General features: G+C 40.1%; 1 protein-coding gene across 11 annotated transcripts in view; it reads left to right on the top strand.

The window, feature by feature from the left end:
* CDC14A (cell division cycle 14A) overlaps positions 1 to 24,219 on the top strand; it is a 145,928-nt gene that overhangs the window by 98,837 nt on the left and 22,872 nt on the right. For all 11 annotated transcript variants that reach the window (XM_072968120.1, XM_006197366.4, XM_072968119.1 and 8 more), the window contains 2 exons: positions 5,228 to 5,366; positions 16,571 to 16,730. In XM_072968120.1, coding sequence (XP_072824221.1) covers positions 5,228 to 5,366; positions 16,571 to 16,730 — 299 coding nt within the window. The remainder of the gene's footprint in view (positions 1 to 5,227; positions 5,367 to 16,570; positions 16,731 to 24,219) is intronic.

The raw sequence follows: 24,219 nt of genomic DNA, 5'->3' as shown, positions 1-24,219 counted from the left end.
ATTTTGCTAAAGATTGCCCAGGCCGAAGGAAAAGCCTGCATTTCACATGCGGTCGGCCCTCTGTATCCGTGGGATCCCCCTTCCACCAATTCGGCTGCCGGAGACTCCAGCATCTGCGGATTTTGTTATCCGCGGGGTCCGGGAACCAATCCCTCGCGGATACCAAGAGAGGACCGTATTTCAAGTTATCCCTGGAATTTGAGAGCTAATGGGAATATGGCAGCAACTAACGTTTAACAGGAGATATGTGGTCTTTTTAAAGTTTATTTTTGTGTCATAAAAATCAATATTTTTTCCTGGGATTAATTTGGCCTTATTTCCTAGTCAATTAGTTTAACGCTTACCAACTCACATGATTTCTCTGTGTGTCATGTCTTGGATTGACAAATTTAAGGGAGAAGAAATGCAAAGTTTTCATTAAAACTCAGGATCTCTCTCTTTTTTCTTCCTAAGTTTTTAATTTTTAAGTTTTTTATTGAGATATAGTTGATATACAATAATATAGAAGCTATAAGTGTACAATATAGTCATTCACAACTTTTAAAGGTTATGCTCCATTTATAATTATTATAAAATATTGGCTATATTCCTCGGGTTGTATAATATATCCTTGTAGCTTATTTTATACTTCATAGTTTGTGCCTCTTAATCCCCTCCCGCTATTTTCCCCTCCTCTCTTCCCTCTCCCTGCTGGTAACCCCTAATTTGCTCACTATATCTACGAGTCTGTTTCTTTTTTTGTTATGTTTACTAGTTTGTTGTACTTTTTAGATTCCACATATAACTGATATATTTGTCTTTCTCTATCTGACTTATTTCACTTAAAACTCAAGCTCTCTCTTGATAGCACTCCTCACCTAACAAACATTGGAAAAATAAAACTCTCTGGTGTTAAGCATTCTTGTTACAGACATCCTCTTTATTACGTCCTTGGCCTGTGAATGGTGACCTTGTAAGAAGTGTTAAGGAATATGTATATTTTATATTGTAGAGATTTTTATATTTTAATCAGGATCTTTAGCACTGAGGTCAGTTTTTACATAGGAACGTCACATTCACATGTGGTGGCATTTATTTGAGAGTTTTATTCCACTTGCCTCCACTTGTACACACATGTAGGATTGTTTTATAAGGATTACACCTTCGATTTAATTACAGCTGTATTGCTTTTAATAGCATACTTAGCTACTATTGGCATGTTAATTATTTTAACATCTGCCCTAATTAGGTGAGCTTAATTTTCTGGGAATTAAAGCAGCACTGAGCATTTTAATTGAACTGCAGGAGGGGGAAGAGAGGATCTTATCACGGTGTCAAATGACCTTTGGTGGTGCTGAGAAGAGCGACTATTTCACGCCTCAACATAAAGTACTAAAAATAGAGACAAACCAGAAACTAATTTGCTGGGAATGTGTGAAATCTTACAACGATTCAGTATCTGCAGTTTGCCTTCTGCTTGATAAAAGGAATGGCTATGATGTGTGAAACTTTCTGGCACAAATAATCATTGAAAAACCAGCAACATTATGATGTTCCAGGTTGTGATTTTTGATGTTCTGTAGGCATTTCAGAAAATGCCTGAAACTGGAAGGCCATCAGTGTTCCACCCGGTATAAATAGAAGACTTTTCAGCGTCTTCTCTCGCTATGCCAGGGAGCCCTTTAATTATGAACACTTCAAAAAATTTGTTGAAGTTTTTATAGAAACTTAGTGAAATGTTCTTATTCTGTTGAATTGTGATAAGAGCGCCTAAGTATTGAGTGCTAAGTAGGCTCTTTTTATAGATATAAATTATAGACTTTTAAAAAGGGGGAAGCAACTTTAGTTTCAGAGAAATTTGAAAAATTTCCGCACCACCTTATTTTTTTGGTGTGTGTGAGTGATGAGGTGCCTAACCGAGGGGACGAGGGAGCGGGCAGCCTCTTGCGGGAGGGGAGGGGAGGGGAGCCAGAGAGGCGGTGGTGTCTGGGTGGAGAAAGAAGTGTTCTCACCAGACGGAGACTCCAATCGGTGGTTTGAGGGGGGTACCCTGTCAGCCATCCGGGCTTCCTGCCCCAGGCTGTCCAGCTGTGTTTTTATCAACATGATTATCTGCAGTCTTGTCAGATGTCTGGGGCATTGACAACTCTGTGGGAACAAAGTATCTGCTCTGGGCAGAAACATGAAGTAGATTCTTCTAGTATAGGAAGAAAGTCCTACTGAGACCATGATTAAGCTTCATTCTTCTCTGAAGAATGTGGATGCTTGATCTGGGGCAAAATGTACTTCAGATGAAAACAGGTCACTCACGCACATGCACACATACACCCGCTCATCTAAGAAAACAATGTCTAAGTATAATTTTGAAAAAGGAAGGGTTAATGGAAGGGAAATGCCAGGCCTCTATAAACATGAGCTTGATTGTAATTTCTTCCACATTTTTGATATGTATTCTCAACCTCCAGGTAATAATGCCCCCAAGGGGGCAAAACTATTTTTGGGTGTTAAACACAGTTTTCTTTATCTGTATAAAGTGCAGATTTACACATAGTACATAAAGAGATATGCAGTCTACCTCTGGCGGCAAAATCATGGGGGACAATTAGGAAAAAAAAAGCCTGGAGAGGCTGTTGTTTGGGGAGGGGTGAGGGGGCAGTAGTGAAGAAAGGCTGAAAAGCACTGATTTAGAGATATACTTTTTTTTTTCACATATTCACATTTATTAAACTAGGGTAGCTCCGAAAATTGATAGCATATCATAGTTTGATTTTTTCTTACTTCATGGAATTTAAACACTAGTATGTGGAAAAATTATCTTAAAAAGCACAAGTTATCATCTCAGCCAAGCAGAAAAGCACAGAAAACAGTTTTCCCAATGCGATGGGAGCAGGAAGAAAGGGTGTGAATAAAATACATACGAGAGGGGAAAAAAGCCAATGGCGTGTTTTACACCATTAGATGACAAGATGGTATTTTAGATTTGCTGAGAAACTGTGTATTTCCCAGTCCCGAGGCGACTAGAGAAGACTGTCTTTAATGTTTCACTAGGAGAAGCTGATAAAAGGACTCCTCTTTTTGCAGAGGCTAGGGGGAAGTGTCAAACACATCAAAAAAAAAAAAAAAACCAGCCATCAACTTTCTCCTGTTTCCTTTTCTAACGAAATGTTTTCATGGATGAAACTGACATTGTACCAGTTTTCCAGGCCAGAAGTATCAGTCATCGCTAACCTTCCCTGGGACCCAGTCAACACGTTTTTCCAGTTTGGCTCTTCCCCTCTGTTACCTCTGTCCACCCAAGTCCATGTCCCGTCCAGCCACCCTGGCTCTCCTGCCCCAGCCTTCCAGCATCTCTGTCTGGTCCCTGTCTCTGTCTTTGCCAACCTGGAGCTGTGCTGCTGCCACACCCATTTTTTTGTCCCCAAATCCAAATCGATGGGAGCTTTTTTTTTTTTGCTCTTTCCATTGGCTAAAGGAAAAATCATATTTTTACATGATAAGAGTTGTATGTTTATTAGTTGTTGAAAGTGTCATGGATTTCATATTACTTTTTAAATGAGTTGAATTGTGTTAATCAGAGCAGCATCTCCACATGGTGGAGGAGTAATAACATATACAGGCAGGAGATGTGACCTGCTCAGTGCGCAGAGCACTGTGCATCTGGATCTGGGGACTCCAGAAGAACTCAGCAATCTGCGGTGTCTTCAGCCCACAGCTGATAGCCTGCTTGCCCTAAGTACCGACTCCTCCACTGGACTCGGAGGTGCTCTTGGTCGGCCCCTCCACACCCCTCCAACCTTGTTTCCCACTCAACACACATTGTATGCATTCTCCAGACCAGCCCAGCTTCCACTCATTGAGGAAAATGCTCTGTGACCTTCCTGTTCCTTAGAGTCTGCTGGAGTCCTTGTCATCACTGACACATTCTTTGAAGACACCAGCTGCTCACACGGCCCCCTCCTCCTTTCTCTGAGATCCCCTAATTTCTTTGCTTCTTGGTTAATATTCTTGTGTCCACAACTACTCTGGTAACTCACTGTGGTCAAAAATTGTATCCTCCATTTGTTTATATCATTATCCTATGAGCAGAGCCCTGTCCTGGGGATCTGGTAGGCAGTGAATAAACATTTGAATCTAATGTTTAAAAACAAGGACAGAGCCACTTTGTCTTCCCATAAGAAACACTGTATATGATAGGATGAGATTAAGCAGTGGGAAAATAACTCAGCATAGTGCTCTGCTCATGGGTGGTACTTAACAAATGAAAGCTTATAGCACTGAATTTAGTTCCAAAAAGCCAGATATGGAAAGATTTAGAAAATGCATATAACTAAGCATTAGTGGCTTAGTACTATAAATCTCATGGGGACAGACATCCCGCTTGATCATGCTTCTGGCCCCAGTGTCCATCACAGCACCTTGTAATCAGCCGGTCTTGGTATTTGTAGAATGAGTGACTAAATGGATGAGCCAAGAGTGGAAAGAACTCTGGGATGATAGCAAGTGGCTATCATCCGGTAGTGGCTGCTCTAGCAACACCTATTGGCTGAGGAAACAGTGAAACCCTGGTCTCTGAAGGAGTTACACAGAGATTAGGGCGGCCACCTGACGGACACAGCATCGAAGCAGCTGTGAGTTAGGCAGCTGATGGGGCCTGGTGATGCTTACGGTGTCTTCTAATTCTGATTCTATAATTCCTTTTTCTAAAATAAGTTAAAAAAAAAACCTTCACCATTTAAATAGGCTTAAAAAATGGCCATGATAATACAATCAGTTACACTGGTGACCCAGGGGTCACAAGTACAAACTGTTACCTGCAGGTTCAGCTCAAGCTGGGCTGGGGCTGAGGAGCAGGAGCAGGGAGACACCTGACAGGCGACATTTTGCAAGTGCTTGTCCTGCAACCAGCATGGCCTTCACAGTATTCACCATGACAGTCATTCCCAAAGGCCTCTGGGATTGAACACTTCATAACTTTTTGAAACCCTTGCTCTGATTTTTATATTTTTTTACATGTTTATTTTAACCATGTGATCTATTTTTTTAAAAATTCAAATTTTTGAGTTAGAATTATCTTTTAACCCCCCCCCTCCACCCCAATCATGTAAAACGCATTACATTTTTGTCAGAGTTTAAAAATTTTGCATTGCATTCGAAACCGTTGCCGTTTCTGGACAAGGTTTGCCTTCAGTGTTTTTGTGGGTGCATTTGCTGTACTTTGAATTGCTTGTTCTGTTTCCTTTTCTCACAGCTGGTCTCGGAAGAACAGGGACGTTGATAGCCTGTTACGTCATGAAGCACTACAGGTTTACACACGCGGAAATAATCGCTTGGATTAGAATCTGCCGGCCCGGCTCCATCATAGGACCCCAGCAGCACTTCCTGGAAGAGTAAGTCGACCATCTCCAGTTCCTCGTGCCGCCGCCGTGTGCCTGATCGTCTCTGCCTCTTGTTCCCCGGCTGCGGACTGTGTCAGGCCCGTGGTTCTGAAAGGGCTGCGTTGTTAGAGACGTCTGTGCCTGTGACGGCACGTTGTTGATCTGACAGCTAATGCGTTCTAACTTGGAACCTTTTATATCTCTTAGATCGGGTGAGAGTGAGCAGAAAATCACAGAGCCATCTCTGCCTACCTTTTTTCTGTCATTTTCTATGTGTGATCTGGCTACAGTATAATTTTCTTATGTCATCCCACTTGGCACTTTTCATTTTTCCCTTTTGTTTGCATGTCTAAAAGCAAGATGAGAAAAAGCACACAGCTAAGGTCAGTCAGTGACTTCAGCGACGTTGCTGCTCCCCCGACAACTCACTGTGCTGCTCGTGTAGCTGCAACTTACGAGCTACCAAGGAGGCAGTAAAGAGAGCTGGGTGTTAGCCCTGGCTGTGCCCCTAACTAGCGTTATGACCGCTGTTTAGAGGAACCCGTGTAAGTTCCTTTTATTTATTCACATACTCATTCATTAACTGTTTGTCAAACCCCGGTCCACAAGGCGGAGAGACTTAACCTGTAAGGGCACAACCCCTTAAAATTTCGGAAATTACCCTCCATTTACCCATTAATGAAATGATGAGATGAAATTAGCACTAGCTGATTTAGGTCTGGCTCTAAATTGCGATCAGTTGGTGATATACTGAAATTTCAATTTTTTCTTTTTATATCTGGGATTTTTTCCCCCTTTTTATTCTTTTCACTTTTCTTTTTCTTCTGGCTCTATTTTGAATGGCATTCTTTTCCAGATAATTAATTCCTTTCCCATTTAAATTATTTCACGTAGGTGAGAAACAAACGATCATGAATTTCATAGAAAGAGGCTGTAAGCTAAAGCTGTGAGCATCTGAAATGGTTAAAAGGATGTGAGCTTGCTCAGGAGTTCCTTTAGGTGCCAACCCCAGAAGGAGTAACTGGGGTGGGGGGGAAACAAAGGCTGGAACATGAGCAGTTATACTTCAGAAGAATGAGGCGGAAGTGTAATGAACACACGAGAAAAAAATACCCAAGATCAGGATCATTAAGAACATAGTAAGTTCCTAGGTTTTTGGCCTGTGAGATACAAGTGAAATTACTGTGCTGTCTTGGAGCTTCCTTCTGTGTCCCATTCTCTGCCAGTGGTTCCCACAGTTCTGCATTTTGCATTCAGACTTGACTCATGGAGCTTTGTGCTGTGTTTCTGCCAGGTGCTTATTGTACTAATCACGTACGTAAGTTGAATAAATGGCCTTCGGGTTAGAAAGTAAGAAACATTCCTAAGCTTGGATCTTTAAGCCATCTCTTAAAATCACTTGGAAGAATGTTCATTCATTAGGTACCTACTGAATACTCACCTTGCCCCCGGCTCTTTGCTCCGTGAGGTTCACAAGGTGAGGAGATGTAGCTGAGAACTGCCCTGGTCAGGTTCACCGAGATTTCTCAGGGCATCGGAGAAATGCCACCAGCCTCCCGCTTCATGTCTGCAGCTCCTCCTCCCTCCTCCCTCCTCTGCCTCCTCTCTCTGCCGGGTCTCAAAATAATAACAGCAGGAGTTAGGGTTACGAGGCAAAGGCACTCTAAGATGAAGAAGAGTGTTTCATTTATACTTAAGCCATAAAATTTAGGATCTTTACTTAGGTGGGAGTATTCATCTGTGAAACTGAGGTGCAGGGATGACTTCCGTGTCCAACTGAAATAGTAAAGTCAGTTATTACGAATGCTTAGGTCAGAACCTTCCTGAAGACAAGTTCTCTGTCTGAGGCTTGTACCTTCCATGTTTTGCAGTACTTCCTGTGGAACCAGTGTGGAAAATACCCGCATGGGCTTTCCCAGGCTTTTGGGTTGCCTCCGTCCAGGTATCGGTCTGTGGCTTAATCTGCTTTGTGCCTCTAAGTGGCCCAGAGGTCGTCTTCTCTTTACTTGATCATGTACACTTTTTTTTGTTCTCTCCTCTCCTGCCTTTCTTTTTCAAGCCTGACTTGATGTGCCTCCTGGCAGAGGACATAGTTTAAGGAGAGGCGGCTGGGACACTGAGGGTGGGTGAAGTCTGAATTGTGTTCCCGGCAGCCGGCACACAGAGGTCCTGAGATGAGGACAAGGGTACCGTTTCTGAAGCCTAGAAAGAAAGCTAGTGTGGGGGGAAAATAACGAGCTGGGAGTGGGTGGCTTGAGAGGTAGGCTAAGTAAATTTTCATGAAGTGAGCGAACTCATGTAACCACCCTCCAGATCGGGAAATAAAACATTTACCGACAAATGAGCGGCAAGTACCCCTTGTGTCCTACCGTTCGCCACCCAGTCCTTCTGCCCAAGTAACCACGGTTCTTACTTCTAAATCCGTTGCTGAGTTTTGCCCAATCTTGAACCTCACATAAATGGAACCAAACACTATGTGTGTCTGACTTCTTTCTCTCAACATTATCTTTTTTTATTATGTGTATCAATAGTGTGTTCATTTTCATTGCTGTTTAAGTTGTTTTGAATATATGACATTTTAGCTTTTCTGGTGGTGGATATTTAGGTTGTTTCCAGTTCTTGGCTGTTTCATATCTTTTGGTACACCTGTCTGTTGGATGTATACCTGTGAGTGGAACCTTCAGCTATAACAGGTGCTACTGAAGAGTTTTGCAAAGTAGGTATGTCCGTGTACCTTCCTATCAGCATGGGTGGGAGTTCCAGTTTCCTCATATACTTACTAATACTTGGTAGGGTCAGTCTTTTAAATTCAAGCCACTGTATTTTGTTTGCAGTGGTAATTTGCTTAGTAGTTTTAGTTTGCTTTTTCCTGATGACTAATGAAGCTGACCATCTTTTCATGTAGTTATTGGCCATTCATTTATTCTCTTATATGAAACGTCTTTTCACGTCTCTTCCCCATCTTTTTATCAGACCATCTTTTCTTGTTGATTTATGGGAGTCTAAATATTCTGGATGCAAGTACAGTGTCCATTCTCTGTAATGTGCATATAGCCCCCTACTCATGTGGTTTGCTTTTTCACTCTCTCAGTAGTGCTTTTTGATGAACAAAATTTCTTGATTTCAGTGCAGTCCCATTTTGTTAATCTTTTCCTAAATAGGTAATCCATTTTGTATTCTATTTAAGACATCTTTGGCAACCCCAATGTATGAATATATTCCTTTATGTTATCTTTCAGAAGCTCCATTGATTTTCCTATTGAATTTAGATCAATAATTCATCAGGAATAGCTTAATTGTAGGTTAACATGCAGTTGTAAGAAATGACAGAGAGAACTCTTGTGTACCCTTTACCCGCTTTCTCTTAATGTAAACATCTCTCCTAATATTAACATCTTGCAAAACTATTGTATAATATCATAATCAGGATATCGGGGTTGGGGTGAGGGTATAGCTCAGTGGTAGAGTGCATGCTTAGCATGCACAGAATCCTGGGTTCAATCTCCAGTACCTCCATGAAAAAAAAAAGAAACAATTAGGTTATTGACACTGATACAGTTCAGTACAGTTACAGGTAACATTTCCATCACTGTAAGAATCCCTCAGATTGCCTTTTTATAGGTGCTCTCCCTTCCTGCTCAAACCCCCTCCTTGACTCCTAACAGCTGCTCCTTTGTTCTCTCTTTATATATTTTGTCATTTCAAGAAGGTTATATTTATGGAATCATAGAGCATTTAACCTTCTGGACTCTGCCTTTTTTACTCAGTATAGTTCTCTGGAGAGCCCTCCAGGTTGTTGCATGTATCAATAATTTGTTCCTTTTTATGGCTGCGTAGCATTCCCAGGTATGAATGTGCTGCTGTTAACCATCCACCTGTTGAAGGACAGCTGAACTGTTTCCAGTTTTGGGCTGTTATGAATAAAGCTGCTATAAATGTTCCTGTACAGGTTTGTTCAAACGTAAGTTTGAACATAACAGAAGTTCTCTGGGATGAGTGCCCAAGAGTGCAATTGCTGGGCTGTATGGTGCATGGTTAGTTTTATAAGAAACTGTCAAACTATTTTCCAGAATGGCCGTGCTGTTTTACACTTTTGCCAGCAGTGTTTCAGTGACTGAGTTTCTTTTCATGTTTTCCAGCATTTTTTTCTTAGCCTTTCTGATAGATGTGTAATGATACATCCATCATTGTGGTTTCAGTTTGCACTGACGCTGTAACTGTAAGTAGTAATGAACAACTTCTCATGTACTTATTTGCCATCCCTGTAACTTTTTGGTGAGGGACCTGTTCAGATCTCTTGTCTGTTCTTAGCCTTGCTTGTTTTCTTTTTATTGAGGTTTGAGAGTTTTTAATATGTTCTAGATACTAGTCCTTTGTCTGATAAGTGGTTTGCAAATATTTTCTCTCAGTCTGTAACTTGTCTTTCATTCTCTTAATGGGATTTCTTAAATTTTGATGAAGTCCAATTTGTCAGCTTTTTTTTTCTGTTTTACATCATGCTTTTAGGATCAAATTGAAAATCTCTTTGCTTAGCCCTAGATCCCCGTAGTTTATCATATATTTTCCTAAAAGGTTTATTTAGAGTTACATATTTACATTTAAGTCTGTGATTCATTTTGAGTTAATTTTTGTGTAAGGCGTGAGACTGAAGTCAAGGATCATTTTTTTGCCGCTGGATGTCCAGTGACTCTGGTACCATTTGTTGAAAAGGTTATTTTTCTCTTCACTGAATTGCTTTTACATCCCTGCCAAAAATTAGATGGCATATTTGGATAGATCTATTTCTTTGTTCTTTATTCTGTTCCATCGAGGTAGGTGTCTTTCCGTCCTCCAGTGCTACGCTGTCTTGATTGTGTACCTGTATAGTGAGCCTTCACTTCAAAAGAATGATTCCTCCCACTTTTCTGTCTTTAACAAAATTGTCTTAGCAATGCCTGTTCCTTTTCTTTTCCATATAAATTTTAGAATAATCTTCCATAGCTACAAAAAAAATCATGCTGTGGTTTTGGTACGAATGTGTTAAATCTCTGTATCAGTTTGGGGAGAACTGACAGCTTTCCTGTTACTGAATCTTCTAGTCCAAAAACACAGTATGTCTCTTCATTTATTTAGGCCTTCCTTGATTCCTTTCATCAGCATTGTGTAGCTTTCATCATGTAAGTCCCATTTTGTTAGATTTACACCCAAATATTTAGTTTTATTTTGAGTGACTGTAAGTGATATTGTATTTAAAATTTCAGTGTCCATGTGTTAGTTGCTCATATGTAGAGATACAGTTGATTTTCTATCTATATTTATTTTGTATCCTGAAATTTAAGAATATGTGTGTGTGAATTCCTGGGAATTTCTGTCTAGACAATCATGTCATCTACAGATAGGGACAAATTGTATTTCCTTTCCAACCTCTATATCTTTCACTTCCTTTTCTTCCCTTGGTGCACTGGCTAGAACTTCCAGCACTGTGATGATTAAGACTGGGAGAGCAGACATCCTTCCTTTGTTCTCAGCCTTGGTGGGGAAAACATCCAGGCATTCATCATTAAGTATTAATTGGAAGTCTATCAGTTTGTGGAAATTCCTCTCTATTTCTGTCTTCTGAGAGTTCTTATCATGAGCAAATATTGAATTTTGTCAAGTGCTTTTTCTGCATTGATTGATGTGATTATGTGATTTTTCTTTAACCTGTTAATGTGGTGGATTACATTGATTTTTTTTTTAATACTGAGTGAGCTTTGCACCTGTGGAATAAACCTCACTTGATATATTATGAATGGGGATTTTGCAGATGTGATCAACTGAAGGATCTTGAAGTGGAGAGATTATTCTGGAAGCTCAGTGTAATCATAGAGGCACAGGAGGAGTCAGAGGAGGGGGTGATGTGACAATGGAAACAGACTGGACTGAAGCTGGAGGTAGGGGCCATACACCAAGGAGCATGGGCAGCCACTGGCAGCTGAAACAGGCAAGGAAACAGGTTCTCGCTTTGGAGTCTCTAGAAAGAACCCGCCATGCCAACATCTTGACTTCAGCTCAGTTAAACTGATGGTGAACTCCTGGCCTCCAGAACCGAATGAAAGTGAATGTGTGCTCTTCTAAGCTTGTGGTAGTTGTTACAGAAGCTTTGTTCCGTGCAGACAAATACATCTGTGTACATAGTGTACATTTGTGTAGAGTCAGTAAGTATGTACAGTAAGATATACAGACCCTAATGTGAACATGTGTGTCCTGAACTTCTCTCATCCAGCACATTTCGACTTTGGAGTATCTGATACGGGAGAGTCCTGCAGCAGACATGCTATTTAAAGAAGACTGGGCTGGAGCAATGTGTAAGATCAATCAGGTGGAAGGAGTCTCGCGGCAGAGAAGCTAAAAAGGAGCCTACTAATGTCTGAGGGGATGGGGACTTGTCAGAGGGGCTAGAAGTGAGACTGAAGAGCTAGAGATGGGCACCAGGGACATGTCAGGCAAATAAATCTCAGGCTCTGAAAACTGACTAATGATATGAGAGATGAAGAGCTTTGAAGTCTGACTAATGATATGAGAAATGAAGGGAGTGATGTCAGTGATGACGCAGAAGCATGAATAAGTAACACGTTCATTAGGAAAGAAGTAAGAGGATTAAAAAGTTTTCTGATAGCTTTTCATCTGTTGAAAATGACTGAACAAGTTAGAGGGATTGTATTCTTTCAGAGGTGAAAAATCCAATCAGTGCTTTTGAGGTAATGTCAATTCTTAATCTGTGACTTTAGGAAAGCTGGTTTGTCACATCCTGCTAGTCCTTAAACAGCAGCATATGTCCAGGTGTTGATTTCTTTGTCTTGAAGAAGCCTTCCTCTTATGTCACCAGCAGTATGAGAGATGTTTATTAGCATCCTTGTGAGCTGATGGATTTATGTATTGGCAAATCGAGATCGCTCTTTTGTTACAGTTTGAAATTTTATATTTAAACTTTTTTGCAGGATATAAATAAAGCTGTTTGCAAAACAACCATCAAGTTGTTTTCTCTACTTAAAGCTGATATTCATAAGCTAAAAATACTATTCTGCACCCAAAATAAGCCTTCTACCAAATATCCTCAGAGTTCTTAAAATGCTGCACAGACGTAACTCTTTTATTACTGAGCCAAGTCTAAACTCATCCTTCTTAGACAGACCTATAGGATTACAAAGATGAGATCAGGCTGCTTTTAAGCAAATCAAGCAAATTATAAAATGTGTTTGGTTTGTTGTATTGACTGTTCGCTGTGTGGTACTTACTGTGCTGCCCTCTCGATCACGATCCTTTAGAGGAGGGTCCTTGAGACACAGGCAGTAAGTTCCCATGGGGACTTTCACTCACAGAGAGAGATCTTTTTCTTATGGGGACTGATGTGATGCTGTTGTTGTTTCTGCTGAGACAGAGAAAACTTCGGTAAAGCTTAAACCTGGACTGTGCAGGAAGTTCTGTCTTTGCAAAGCAGTGCTTCTATTTTGAAGCAAGTTATATTTAAGGAAATGGCATTGTGTTTGAACTCTTTTTTTATTCCCAAATCCATAAACCCAAAATTCCCCCATTCTGCTTTATTATCATAGGTATTTTCATCAACTTCCAGTAAGTCAGATATTTTTCAGCGTTGTAATTTAGTTGTAAGCCTTCAGTTGTCTGCAGTGCTTCTCAAATATTAAAATGCGTAGCGTTCACTTGGGGATCTTGGTTCAGGAGGCCTGGGGTGGGACCTGGGGTGCTGCCTTTCTAACAAGTTCCCAGGGGAGGTGATGCTGCCTGTCCGTCAGCCGCCTTGTATAACAGGGGTCTGTGGCCCATTTTTACTTGTAGATATCAGTTTATGCCACGTTCAGTTTGGTGCTGCTGGCATTTGGTCAGTTTCACAAGTGGACTGAGCAACATCAGAAACTGACGGTTCAACCATTGCTCTTTAGTTCAGGAAATTACTAAAAACAGGATGGAGAAAACCTATTCAGGAAAATGGAAAAGTGCTTAAAAATATCCAACAATAATAGCTCAAGTTTTCAATTACAATTGATTCCTACTGTTTTTATTTATAGTATTTTTTTTTTGGATACATGTACCAGGTCAAGGAATGTGGATGAAATTTTTTAGCAATCTTTTTTAAAGACTTAAGAACTTGTCTTTCCTAAAATACAGAAATTAAAACCTGAAATATTATAAAGAGAAGAATTTAAAACAACAGTAAAAACAATATTGTGGTTTTACTTATTAAAATAGCAAGCACATTGCAGTTTGCACTATTTATCTGACAGTCAGTTTTGCATAACACTCAGTTGTGTTGCTCTTCAGTGTTTACTGTTGCATCATTTAATCCATTATTGACTCTCAGTTGGCACTGAATTTATTGGCTAAGAAAAAGTATGATTCTAACATGGGTTTAAGTAAAACGAAGGTATATATAAGAATTTTTGGCAATGGTGGCATCAGAAATTTATCTTGAAATACTCATGTCAATTACTATAGATAGAAGATTGAATGGTTTTTGTTCGTTCTGTGTCTGTGTGAAAAGGGTTAGAGTTGAAAAAATATATAAGCCATAAAGCATTAGGTTTAGTTGCAAAGTTTGTATTTTGATGTGATACCAATGATCTAGCTTCTAATTGTGGGATTGCATTCCTAAACGAGAATTATCTAGTTGAATCTTTTTGGGGATTCCCTAAGTCATTTTTGTCTCTTCTTATTTGTTTCAGAACCAAGAGCCCTCCCCTACACCCTCATAAATTCTTTCTAAACATCTTCCTGTGAGATCTTCCATTTGTCCCAAAGTAGGAGTAGAACTCCTGTCTCCTTCCTACCTCTTGAATCGTGGGTATACTTTCTAGTCTGTCCTCCTTGGACATCAAGGTAGACTGTTTTATTAGCCCAATCTTTTAAACCAGGAGCTACCTCTGTTCCCATAATAGCCTTAGGGTGGTGGTGGTAGCAGGCACACTGGACTGACTGGGGCTCAAGTCCCAGCTAGAATAGGCCTGGGTCGAGCTAGAAAGTCAGCTGAGTTTCTATGTGAAAAGACCAGTGGTGGTTTTGGATGGACACTGGGGTCAGGGTGGGTCGTACTGGGAAAACAGGTGTCCAGTATGGAAGAAGTGATGAAGAGTTAAGATGGTGTGGAGATGGGATTAGGGTGCAGTCAAGGAAATAAGGGGGAAGGGTCAGCAGAAACAGAAGCAGCCGCACAGCGGCTCCTACTGTGTGCTGAATGCAAGACCAGAAATGTCTGTAACAACGCAACCGACGCCTTTCCTTAGAGGAATTTTAAAAGCATGTATATATTTTTAAAGACTCATGAAAGCTTTATATCAGAATTAATTATAATTTGGCCTGTAATGAAGCCAAGTTATTTAGTTTTTTTAATGTCCCAGGCTTGGCTAGTCCACACCTGACTAACCCAGGGCCGGAACGTGGCCAAAAACAGTCACTCCAACACTGGCCTCTGTTCAAATCAAGCCACATTTCATCCTGTCACTTCAAAGCATGTGATCTTTTTTTGGCAGAGGGTCAATAAAGTCACTCTCTTTTAGAAAATGCACTACTTTACTGGAAGGTTTCCTTTGAATTGTTAGGTTAGCTTCATTGGATTTGATTTTTAAATGCTGAATACTTAAAAACACATGTTTTACTTCTTCTGTTTAAGGTGAGGCTTTTAAGGAGTAACAGACATCACAATAAAAGCTAGCGTGGTTTCCATTGTCAATAAAAAAGGTACTTGCGTGAAGTGCTGCTTTTTCTTAAGGAGCACCTGCGTACAGCATCGCTTAGCAACACGCAGATCAGCTTTGACACTTTATTCATCTGTAATCTTCAGGTTCAAATCAAGTCTTTCCAGGGATGGGACAGATTGAGTCTTTTAAACTGAGCAAGCAAAAGGTGTCACTTTGTCATTTTCATCTTTAAGTGGGCAGCAGCATCCGAGTCTTCATGTTATAACATTTTGGAACTGGAGTTTTTTTCAGTTTAGCCTTCTGGGTCTTCCAGGTTTTTGGCTTCTGTTCCCACTTCATGGTTTTGTTGTGTTGTTTTGTTTTGTTTTTAAATTTGGTCTTCCCTTCAATTTTGAGATCAAATGTAAAGGACTCAGCATGGCGTGTGGAGCCCATCCAGAGTTGGTTCCCACATCCTCCTCCTCTCTTGTGAGGCAGAAGGGCTTCAGTCAAGTCAGACAACAGCCGACTCAGTTTTTCATACATGCCGTGTTCTTTGATACCACTATTTCTCCAAGCCCACGTTGTTTTCCTTGTCGGGGAATACTCTCGCTGGCTAAGCCCTGCCCATCTTTCCAGATACTTCTGGACTCTCAGACAACTTCTTTCTGATTCTTTCACTTTGAGTTAGGGGCACCGTCTCCTAGGATCCTAAGCAAACTTGATAATGCTCTTGTTTCATTGCCTCTTGGCATTCCTTATGATAAACCACAATGTTTTAGTTTAATTCTATTCCTTGCGGTATGGTATAGTATAGAACGAAAAAGATTCTATGGGATAATTTATCTTAATGTATGAGAGTGACTCCATCAATAAAAATAGAAACCCCAGTTTGTCATTTTGCTTAAATATTTTAAGTTTTTTTCTTAGAACCTTGAAAACAATTGTTAAGTATGCCTCATTTAAGTAAAGGAAAGCCTATAGATGAACATCAAACACATTTTCTTTTTCCCAAAGGATAATCTAATTGAGGCTATAAGCTTTATTCTTGTAAGGGTGGGTTTGTAAAGTGATGTGTTCAGGGCTTTTCATGGGACCACAGACAATTAGGTGTTCAGTACTTTCTAAAGATATTATCTCCATCTAACTCAAGTTCTTTCACCCACATCTTTGAGTCCATTTCACTCCAGCTATTTTAACAGACATACCAAATTGCTATTTGAGAAATATGTTAGCGATTTCAAATTCATATTTAAAAGACAAGTTGGCTCACAGTCTTTACTGCTGTGGAATTGGTTCTAAGCATCTGAGAACATTAACAGTCAACCCATGTAGAGCGATACAGGTATATATTAGAAGGGTGTTTGTGTTTAGTATAGAACTTCAATAGAATTCATTTTGGCTTTCAGAAAGTGACTATTTTCCTCTATTCTAAGACTTCATAATCTTTTTAGTCTGATTTGTAAATGTATATCTGCTGATCTTTTTGACTGTAAGACTTCATACTTCTGAGGATGTGATAGTCATTTATTTTAAAGATTACTTTGTTTTTTCTCCTTTTTACAGAAAACAGGCATCGTTATGGGTCCAAGGAGACATTTTCCGATCCAAACTGAAAAATAGACCATCCTGTGAAGGAAGTATTAATAAAATTCTTTCCAGCTTGGATGATATGTCTATTTGTGGAAACTTACCTAAAATACAAAATGTGGAGAGATTTGGAGAGGTGAGTTTTTTTTCCTGGGAGGATTTTTGTGTCTCCTTAAGACTAACATTCTGCATTTCTTCGTTTCCCAGTTGAACACATATAACATAGTCATATCTCTTCTCTGAAGGCTGAGAGTACTAAATTTTTATGCATGGAGTCATCATCTATAAAGCAAGAATCAGAGCAAAGAAAGCAATTATCCTTAAGAAGAAAAAAAGCTGTAATTTAAAGAGTACAATTATAAAGGAGGCCACTCTGGGTTGGAAAATATTTACAAAAAAGAAATAAAAAAGCAAACTTTCTATTTGAAAGTGAAAATAGATATCAAGAAGAAAAATCTTAACGTGACAATCAAAGAAATAGTACATACCACATGTCGTACACTGACGCCGTAAACTCATGATTTCTGGAGGGGAGGGCATAGCGCAGTAGTAGAGTGCATGCCTAACATGTAGGTCCTGGGTTCAACCCCCAGTACCACCATTAAAACATTTTTTTAAATAATAAAATAAAAAAATTCATGATTTCTAAAGTAAGTCTAGAGTTGAAAACATAATCAGGGGCAACTTTTTTTATTGAGACTCTATTATAAACAAATCACTTTAAAATGGTACATTTTCTGATTTAACCTTTGTAACTACTGGGTGAGTTAGGCAATATTATCCTTTTTATAATAAGGACATTGAATATTAGAGAAGTTCTAATCTCAATGTTAGAAACATGATTCAGTCCATGTCTATCTGATTTCAAATCCATGTTTTTTCTATTACACCTGCTACCTCTGAATATACAAGATAGTGATTTACTAAGAATTAGGACCATGGGCATTTTTGGAGCTAGAAGCAGCCTTGAAATAATTTGTTCTAATTTCCCCTCTGGTGTGGATCGGAAACCTGGGTCCCACAAAGTGTTTACTTGCCCAAGTTTGCAGAGTTTTTAATTAGTGGGACCTCCCTGAGAGCTGGGAGTTTAACTCCTAGTTTAGCTCTTTCTACCATAATATGCCTGAGGGGAAGCTAAGCACCAGGTTAATATTTATATTTTTATATCCCTAAAGGGGCAAAAAAAACTATTAAAATATTTAAGCAGCAAGTATAGATGTATATTCTTTTTTTAAAAAGTTTTTTAGATGTGCATTCTATTAGGCAGTGACCCATAGGACATGGACAAGAGCTTTGAATGGACTTAGCCCTCAAGGAATCCACAGTGGAAAAGACGTGTCATAGCTCTGTTAGGTCAGCAGCTGGCATCCCAAACAGGCTTTTTTTTCACCAGGAAAGATAACCAGAGTGCTTGGAGTTAGGGAGAGTGAGTTTTCTTCCAGAGAAAGGCTGGGAACTGCTGGAGGAAGTGAGTTTTCAACCCTGTGGTATGTTCTCCAGGATGGCCACTGATAAAGGGGCCAAGTTTACTTGTTTGAGTCATCTGTCCTGACCAAACGTAAATCTTGGCCAAGGTCATGTTGATGTCCAGAGCTTTTGTTGACCATTTCTCATCTCTGTGTTGTAGTTTGGCCCATTCAGAGCAAACAAAAGGATCTGAACTGACATTTTATCGTGATACTATAGTTAAGCCAGAAGACTTTTCTTGTTCTGGTCAGCATTTCCTCCCCAGGTTGAGTTCAAGTGAACAGGGCTTTGGAATTATGACCTCTGAAAAGGCAAACGTAAAACCTATCTGTCTATCTGAGAAGCATACTTATTTTGCAGGGACGTACTTGTTTTTTATATCATAATCTGTATTAAATTAACATCTGGTGGTGAGAACATTTCATTTCTCATACTTTCTGTAGATCTCAGTTTGTTGAACTTGAGACTAATTAACATTTATTTATCACTGAAAGGGTGAAGAATGCAATATGATTGAAATTTAAAATTAGTCAGTTTTGGGGGCTTAACAGACACACATTACTATATGTAAAATAGATAAACAAAAGAACCTACTGCAGAGCACAGGGAACTTACTCAGTTTCCTGTAATAACATACAATCGAGAAGAATCTGAAAAGAAAAAAATATACGTATGTGTATGTATAACTGAATCACCTTGCTGTACACCTGAAACTGACCTTGTAAATCAATTACACTTCAACAAAATAAATAAGTAAATTAAATAAGTCAGTTTCAAATATGAGCATATATTCAGATGTTGGCTGTCCCGCCTCCCTCCTACTTCCCTTACCCTCCAAGTTAATTACTTTGGCTTTCTTTCAGAAATGCTATTATTTTTGAAATTAGAGGGCAGAGATGAAAGCGTTCAGAAATACCAGAGAATGATGGTGCGGTTAAGATTATAGACAGTGACATATCCATGGGTTTGGACCACTTTATAGTTTGGTGATGCTTTGTGCAAGTGACTCTTCTGATCCTGAGCCTTTTTATTGCCATGCTTATCTGGCGCTGTCTCCAGAACGTTACACGAATATGGGGAGTTAGTTTACTCAAGTGCGTGCAACAGAGTCAGTGATTTCCTTATCATTCTCGTGAATTCCAAGCGGGAATATCAGTTGAGAATGCCGCAAGGGTTTTTGTGTGTTTCAAGCTCTATACCAACGTTCAGGGTAGAAGCCTGTGGGAATGCTGGATTTATTTAGTGTATACATAAAGAAAGTGCAAAAAAGCAGTGTTCCTCTAGAGGTTTTTGTTTTGTTTTGTTTTTTAAGTAAAATTGGATTGAAAGCGGAAGTAGCAAATTACTTTATGACACCTGGGCCTGTAGGAATTTTCCTGTGGTTGGTCATTAGGAAGCTGAGGAAGCTCTGTGGCTACCTGATTTGGAGAGCTTGAATATGTGGTTTTCCAGTGCTTACGAGGTGGTTGAAAGGAAGCTAAGCTGAAGCACCAACCAGAATGGTTCAGGTCAGAGTCATGGAATAGGCTATGGCGTTAAAGAAGTGGTTCCCTTCACCCACTTAGAGTTACGAGAAACCTTTTAACAGTAGAGGCTTAACCTTCATTGCACCTGGTCTTCATTCGGTGCTGGGCTGGGAACTGTGAAATACACGCAGCCCGTCTTGTGGGACCAGGTTGGGCTCCCTGCTTCCTGCTCCTGCCTGTTCTTTTCCTCCGTGGTCCTTACCTCGCCTTCCCTGCTGGGTGACACGCTTTATAAGGACGGAGGCGTCCATCTGCCCTCGTCGTAAGTCTATGCCTAGACCACAGGCCTTCGTAAATACTACTTGAGTGAATGCTTCTGTTTTCATGGAAAACAGACATGAAATTGGTAATAATCCAAGTTATTCAAGGGTAGCATGTGCTCAAATGCAAAATAGTACCAGCCAGAAGTGCTCATTTTGACATTCAGGGATCTTAGGGTCCATTCCATGTTGGGGTTATAAAAAATATCTTTAAGAAGATGGAATTTAAAGCACTTTATTTAAAGTGCCAGATATTTAAGGAGTGAAATGAGGAGCTTATAAGGCAACAACCTAACCAACACCTACTGCATGCCTGGCACTGTTCTAAGCACTTTACATGGATTACTTTTTAGTCCTTATTACAGCTGTATGAAATAGGCACCTTTACTAGGCCCATTTCACAGATGACATAAGTGAGGCAGAGAAAGTTAAGCCATCTGCCCAAGATCACAAAAGTACACAGTGGAGCTGTCGTTTGAACCCAGGAGCTCTGGCTCCAGAGTCTGCCCTCAGCCCCTGGCCCAGAGGCCTCTCTCTGTACCCTGCCTCCCCTCTATGGGGTCCTCTGTGGGGCTCTGGTACGTTACATACTGTCATTTTGACCGTAACCTTAGCCGGCCTGTCCTGGTAAATTTCTCCTGTAACTATCATTGTTTTTATCCTTTTCTTTTCCTGCTCTGGGCTGATAGCCCAGTGTCCACACACCCGTCAGTATGTGCTCTTGACGTAGCGAGGCTGATTAGGTCGATCTGGGTGCTGCTATTTAGATCAGTTCACATAAACTGACAGTCAGGTAAATCAGAATGTGGTGTTCACCACCGAGGTGCTGTGATTTATGAAGTCCTTTGCCCATGAGCGGGGTGCACCTTAGAGGAAAATCTGTGAAGTACAAATGAAATCTCTAAGACCCTGCTTTCCGTTCGTAGGACTAAGGCGTTCCAGTTCCAATCTGAATGCTGCTGGTCGGGGGGGGTGACTAGAGATTCACAGTTTGGGGCGCTCACCCTGGCTGCGGTGGGGAAGAGGTGCTGGTGTCTGTATGTGGCCAGTGGTGCAAGGGAGCTGGTGATGAGGCAGTGGTCCAGGTGATAAAGGTCTGAGCCAATGGCAGGAGGAGGGAGAGAAGACAGCTTCTTTTTATTGTTCAGAAGCAGCTCAGTACGAGGATGACCTCTTTGCCTTTCCCCAGCTTTTGTGTCTTGTAGGTTTAACATCTGAGAGCTGAAAAGAATTTTAGAGATGACCCAGACATTTTTCCTCGCCAAATCATTTAAATCTGCTAAAAATTCCATTTTCAACTTTTTCTTTCAGTCCTGAGACTTCTATTTTTACTTGTTTCTATTTCAAACTCTCCTCCTATGTCATTTTTCCATTATAACTCTCCCCTCTTTATTCCCTGGTGTGCTGTACTTCATCTAATAGATCCTTTCTTAATGGCGCGCACGGCAGCCCCCCTGGTCGCTTACTCAGTCACCATTTTATTAATGTGTTGGTCAGTAATTACTTTATCCAACTGAAATCGATGGGCAGAGTTTAACTTACTTGATTTTAGTTTTGATCTTGTCTGTATATAGAGGACAATGGGTGAAATAACATACATCTTCAAATTTTATGCTATTATTTGTTCTTTAGCTAGACCATCACCTGTAAATCTGTCTTTAAAAAATGCTCCTCCATGGGCTTCAGTTGGCTTTCATTTTCTTGTCTATGTGAAGCGGGCTGGCATCCAAAAGCAAATGCACTGATGCTCAGAGCCTCCAGAGGGCGACAGGGAGTCTGAGAGCAGACCCTTTGCTTGGGGAGCCAAGATACAAAGGTCTTCCCTGGGCTAGTTTTCTTCATCCTTGTTGCCAGCAACCATGTGGCTTTGTCTCAGGGACGCTGCTGCGACCCGGGCAGCTCAGACGGAGCAGGAGAGGGGCTGCACTGGGACTGTGGGGAGAGGGGCTGGAGCCCGCGGGGACAGGGAGGCCGAGTTAGATAATCGGCATTTATCATTAGTGTCTTTGTTCATCGTTTGTCATCGTGAGGGATGACTCTGGTATAAAGAATGAGGCCTACCGGCACCTGATGAGAAACGTCTTCAGACTTCCCCAGGTCCGCCAGTTCTCGGGACTCATTTATGCCTCATGAAACGTGGAACTGTGTTTTCTAATGTACGCTTCCCCACACAGGTGCTTGTGACCTGGTATGTGTGGCAGGTGCCCTAATAAATGCAGGGCTTAGCGGTGTTCCTGTCTGGGTGTCAGTGTAGGGTTCCCGGAGGCCAGAGTCCCCTCCTATGTAGCTTTTCAGTTTCTTGATTTTATAATTTAATTTCAATGTGTTACGAACAACATTGTATGTAACTATTTTTGTCAAGCGTTTGAAGACTGTTAATCACTTAGGAAGAATTTTATAGCTCATATGTTTTATATTCTCCACCCTAAAAATGGCTGAAACTTCTTACAGCAGCCTCAGAAATAAAAGGGGATATAGGTTGAGATTTAAAAGAAACAAAACATGGTTTACCTTTTAGCAGATTTTTCCAGCCCTGTACTCCATGTCCAGACCTTTTCTCGTCCTCCTCCTTGCCCAGGTCCTGACTTCCAGGCAGTTTCTCATGCCCTAATCCAACCTGTCATCTCTCACCAGACCACCGCTGTGCCCTCCCACCCCAGGCCTGATCTCTGTAATTCATTCTCCTCACAGTAATCAGCTGGGAGGAAATATTTGCAACACATTTGAATGAGGTTTTTTTTTTTTTTAATGTAAAGAACTCTTAAAAAAACCAATGTGAAAACTCCATGTGCACAAATAAAACAAAATGGGAGCCCTGATGTCTGGTAAATATAAAATAATGCTCTACTTGCCTAGAAATGAAAGAAGCACATGCTATTTATCTATCAAGTTGTATGAGATTAAAGAAATGTATGCGCTATTAGCAAGGGTTTAGGGACCAAAAAGCTCTTAGACATTGCTGTTTGGAGTTGAAAGTGGTGTTGCCTTTCTGGAGGGCGGTTTGATAACGTGGCAGAAGACATGTCAGCAAGTCCCCTTCCGTGCATTTATCTTAAGGCAGTAATAACAGGACAGTGTTCAGAAACCATGTGTTTACAGAAGGATGTTTGTTGGCGCTGCTTATAGTGATGAGAGACAGAAAACAGCCTCACCTAGAGAAAAATAGCAAAATTTGGTACATCTAGACAATGAATTTTATGGACCCATAAAGAATGATAATGCAAAGGGGTTTTAAATTTACTCTGAAACACTTGCACAATATATTTAAGTGGAAAATGTTAATTTCAAAGCAGCACGTATAATTCAGCCTCTTTTTGTGAGAGAGAAATATGTCCTTTGGGTGTGTTATCACACAGGGAAAAGTCTGGAAGATTCTGTGACAGAATGCCAATGTGTTTTGCTCATGATAGTAAGTATACAGATAGATTTAATATTTTTTATCTCTTTTCTGTAGTTTGTTGTTACCTAGGACAAACAAGTATTGTACGATAAAATACATATATTGTTTGTTTAGAAAAGACATAGTTCTCTTCTCCAGAGGCTGAGACCTGGGACATGTCGTGTTTTCTTTGAGAACTGAGGTCCTTAAGAAAACTCCTTAAGAAGCTTAAGAAAAAAATTAATTCTGGGTAGTTAGGTTCATCACTGTCTGTTACATCATTTTTGTTATTTTTCTACATGTTTGAAATCTGTTATAATTAAAAAATTTCACCTTTAAGATTTACAATAAAATGAGAAAGATAAACACATGTGAAGTGTAACATAAAATACACTGTTACTTCATTCAACTGTATATTTTTAAATTAATTTTTAGCTTTTCAAATAATACATGACCATGGTTTGAGAAATATTAAAAGTATTGAATTCTAATAAAAAAAAATCAGGTCCCTATCCCGCCTCTCTGTACCCCCAGACCCGCTTTCAAAAGGGGGAACCTTTTTGCAAATTATACTAATATTTTCACTGTCATATTTCTAAATATCTTGCTTATAATGCTATTTTTAAAATTGATCAATTTTGGACATTTTTCTATTGCCTCCTGGTTATGGTAGATAGGATTAGTTCTCCTACCTTGCTGTCTACTTCCCCTCGCTCCCCAGTGTAGCTATATTATAATTTTTTGGTTAAACCCAATAATGTATGCATTATTACCACGTAAACATTGTTCACTGTTGAGCTTAGCAGTCTACTATGACTGTTTTCTTTGTTGAACTTCTCTTATTTTTCCTATAGTGAAATGCCTTTTTTATTTGTGTAGTTTTCTTTATATTTGTGAGAAGAGAATGCTACTCTCCCTGTCCCACAAATTGTGTCATGCAATTTACATTTTTTTTTCCAAAATCTCAACACAGCAAAAAAATCTTACCAAGTC

Source organism: Vicugna pacos, chromosome 9, assembly GCF_048564905.1.
Source record: "Vicugna pacos chromosome 9, VicPac4, whole genome shotgun sequence".
NCBI classification, from domain to species: domain Eukaryota; kingdom Metazoa; phylum Chordata; class Mammalia; order Artiodactyla; family Camelidae; genus Vicugna; species Vicugna pacos.
The sequence above is the reverse complement of the archived record's forward strand: the minus strand, read 5'-3'. Positions and strand labels throughout refer to the sequence as shown.